Below are 3924 nucleotides of genomic sequence, written 5' to 3'. Positions count from 1 at the left end.
GCCATAAGAGGCGCTAATATCGATAAATCTGTACATGCTTCCAAATCTTTGTAGATAATTATACTGCTTTTTTTTTTGTGCAAAATCTCCCTACTGCAATTTTGAGACTTCAAATTAAAGTTAGAAGATTTCACTGTACATTAAGTACATCCCTATTTGAAAATAATTACAATAACAACTAGAAATCTGAATATAACGATCGAGCTTCAAATCTGCTCATCCATCCGTATCAATTTATCACGATACTATTGTAGTAACTGAATTGCACATGCAATTGATTTCAAATACTTTAACCGCAAACCGTTACGACCTATACATTATAACCGAGAATAATTTTGTGATCAGGTTCGGCTCGTAAATTTCAATGATGCTCGTTCGGTAACTGTAATTCGATAACATGCATTTTAGAATTGTCTGTTCGAAATGCAGTCGTATATAAAACGAACGTGCCACTATTTACGAATTATATCAATTTGTACCTATCCAGATTGGAGATTGCACGTTCTTATGTGTTAGCGTTCACATATGCTCTAGATTATCCTGATTCATGCCAGGTCAGAGGAGATGACAACTGCAGGAATTCTGTAATATTAAAATAATTTAATTGTATAATTCGATAGACAGTAACATGGTTTACACGAATGACGTAATGCCACATCGAAGTTGTTGCACCTGTCGTGGTCGCCGTTTGGACAAGGGTCTACCAACAATGGAGGACATTTATTGTTCTCGCGGAGTTACAGTAATATTTGCTTGCGACAACCATCGCTGCGTACTATAATCGACCATCGATAACAAAAGAAGTTCGGTAAATTGTAAATCGAAGGACCGGTTAAACAATTCGTCTGCGTTACATTTGTCGTTTGCCTGCGACGCCACGTATCTATAGCTGCTTATAATTAGTAATACAATCGGAATAACAAGAAACTTTTATAGTCTCGCGTTCCTACAACTTAAGAACCTTTGCACTCGAGACAATCAGTGTCCGGAGATTCATTAATGGAACATATTTGCCGTCAGATGTTGAACACTGATTGTTTCGCAATAGGGAGGCTCTACACGTTCGCTGCCAGATAACCAAAGCCAACATTGTCCAAAATTTTTACCGATTTTCGCTTGATATCGTTAATATGGAGCAAAAATCTGCAAAATTCTTAATCCTTTTTACACTGTCTTTTGGTCATTTCCGACCGATACGTATTTTATGATGCGCATACAATTAGTTCTTTATAAGCCCTTTACTCCTAATTCCAAGATCGGTTGCTATAATTAAGAATAATATTAAAATACTGTAACATTTATTATGCGCAGAGATAGAAAGAAATCTCGTGCTGCGGGAGAGGGACAGAGAGTGCTCTACTGTTTTGAAATGTGATGTTTCATCCTCATAAATATGGAATACAATATTCTAACAGTACATATAATGTAAACGGTGAAAAATGACCACGAAGACTTTGCGCGTCGCTTGAAATGAGGGTCGCGCGAAACGGTCGGGCAGTGAACGCATTGATCTTCAATATTCGCTACTGCTCTTAGTCTACCTTACGAACGTAGAAACTAAAGGATAGAAGAACATACCAAAAAGAAGGAACGCACGCAAGAACTTCCTTCGACGATCGATAAGTACCATTCTCTCAAACACAAATTTGTTCCGTGTTACACGATACAAGAATATAGAAAAAAAAAAAAGGATCGTAGGTTTCATCGCGGGCGAGACATCCCGTCACACGTACCGTCGTTTCCTACCACCTTCCACCATTCGCTCGAGAAAACAACTTTATTCCACGCTCGCTTCAGACCTTTATGGTCTACGTTCCGGTCACTGGCCGTTGGTCGAGACTGTACAGAAATTGTTTAGCGGGTCTCCGACGGTCCTGGTTGGTCGCGTCAACGAAACACTGGACAAACGAAACGAGGAATAATCGGCGACCATTCGCACGGCATTTCGCTCGCGAGAGAAAGAGAGCACACGCGCGATCCAGCGATCCTCGCGACAGGAACCGTGCGGCCGTTTTGCGAACGCGAGTGCCGTCTCGCAGTTAAACATCTACCGGTTAAAATATACAGAGAAAGAGTAACCATCGTAGCGTAGTCTCGCGAACCGCGATCGTTCGCGGGCGAATACGAGGATGCAGTGCGTGCACTCGGAGAGAACGACACAGCAAGGACACGCGAACAATCAGCTGGCTCCTAGACAAGGTTTGACCAAAGGAAGGGTTCCGTGGCTTTTAAGTAAAGCAAGTCCGTCCCTTTTAGATTAGTCCCGAGATGTTTAAAAAGAAAGGTGCCCGCCTCACGGACTCTGGCTTCTTCTCACTCGCAGTCTCGTTGACCTCGCTGTGCCGTTCCTAGCAGATATGCACGCTTGATCTTACAATTAAAGTAGTCCAGAGAGCTCGTTTTTTTTTTTATTTTCACGATCACGGTTCGCTGTCTCCGAATCCCACCGGGAAGAGGCAAACGACGAGAAGGAATTCGCTCTTTCAACGGTATTCGGTACGAACTGGCTGCCGTGAGGTTTTACCAGCTTGTTAAACGTTGCAGAAATTGTACAGGTTCAAGGTCCGTGCGCCTAGGGTAGCGTGTAACCGAGGTCACGCGTTTCCCGCGTTGGTGCTCTCGTCCTCTTTGCTCAGCTCTATCAGCTTCTCCAGGGAAAATTGGCGCGCCCTCGCCGCCCACACTTCTCCGTTCGCTAGCACCCTGCAACAATAAAAGTCGTATTTTAAGGATGTTATCCAACGGAGGCTGCTTTTACGAGCGGGAGGGGTGAAACGCGATGGCCGCCGCGCTGCGCGCTTACGTTTATTTCGTATTAATTAGAAGAGAAAACTTCCATATTTCCATCCATCCACCCAACGACAACGAATTGTGCGAGTGTATATTTCGGCAAACATAATTGGAAGATTGCGGTTTTCATGTCAAGCGCACAGATTTAAGGATAGACAATTTCATAAAGTTATTACTGATCTGTGGATTTTTAAACGAAGCGAAAATTGTCTGTATGAATTTGCTAGAAATAGTTACTAAATAGCAAGTTCGTTCTTTCATTAATCCTTCTAATAGATTAAAGATAGTGGAAACATATATTTAAATTCCTTCAATTGTTGTAACACTCTAAATTATGAGTATCCAATTTTGCTTTAAATGTATAAAATCTAAGGACATTACTATTCAATTAGAATCCAGGGCATGGGCCGTTTTAGCGTTCTCCAAAGATATTATCCTCTTCTAAAAGCCACGTTCTAAGAGACAGCCCGGACATTCGATCGAGGAAGCGAGTCCTGCAGATGCATCGATCGAAAATACGTACCGTCTGGTGTTCTCGCTGACCAGCCTATCCGGCGCTCCGTAGACCGGCGAATTAGCATAAGGATCGTAGCCGAGGACAGAAAGCATCGGCGCGATGTCCGGCATTTCTCTGACTACATCGTCCGGAATGTGGCCGACCCACTTGGTCAGCGCCTCCAAGTTGACCGGCTTTATGATCTGATCCGACGACCTCTCCACCCTGCATACCGAAAATACAGAATTTAGTATTCGATCGCGACAGCGGGGCCGCGAGTCGATCGTCCTTTTCCGCCGAGCGATCCTCATTCCCGACGAATGACATCATTCTCGGACGAACGAGAGAGACCCTGTGTCACCGCTTCGTCGGTCCTCTTACTTGCTGAGAGGCACGCCGCCCGGCTTGTTAATGAACTCCTCGTGGTGCATGACCGACTCGTTCCAGGGAACGTCCAGGAAGTTCAGGATCTTCTTCATCCATTGGCGGGGGTGCAACACCAGCTGCTCGTACGGCACCATCAGACACTTGCCCGACCCGATCTCTTTACACTGGCCGTACATCGTCGAGATCGCGTGGTTCCACTTGATCAGGGACTGCCTGTACGAGGACAAGTCGAACCCGGTGATGGTAACCTG

At 44.4% G+C, this 3924-nt stretch overlaps 1 protein-coding gene across 1 annotated transcript; it reads right to left on the bottom strand.

Moving 5' to 3' along the window:
* Positions 1-580: 580 nt before the first annotated feature.
* Positions 581-3918, bottom strand: LOC144478208 (protein-tyrosine sulfotransferase-like). The gene is made up of 3 exons (XM_078195955.1): positions 3668-3918; positions 3314-3511; positions 581-2703 (listed from the first exon to the last, which is right to left on the bottom strand). Exons 1-3 carry the CDS (start codon positions 3847-3849, stop codon positions 2595-2597), a joined length of 489 nt encoding a protein of 162 aa, XP_078052081.1. The 5' UTR covers positions 3850-3918; the 3' UTR covers positions 581-2594.
* Between the last annotated feature and the right edge of the window lie 6 nt (positions 3919-3924).

Source organism: Augochlora pura, unplaced genomic scaffold (genome assembly GCF_028453695.1).
Source record: "Augochlora pura isolate Apur16 unplaced genomic scaffold, APUR_v2.2.1 APUR_unplaced_944, whole genome shotgun sequence".
Taxonomy (NCBI): Eukaryota; Metazoa; Arthropoda; class Insecta; order Hymenoptera; family Halictidae; genus Augochlora; species Augochlora pura.
The sequence above is the reverse complement of the archived record's forward strand: the minus strand, read 5'-3'. Positions and strand labels throughout refer to the sequence as shown.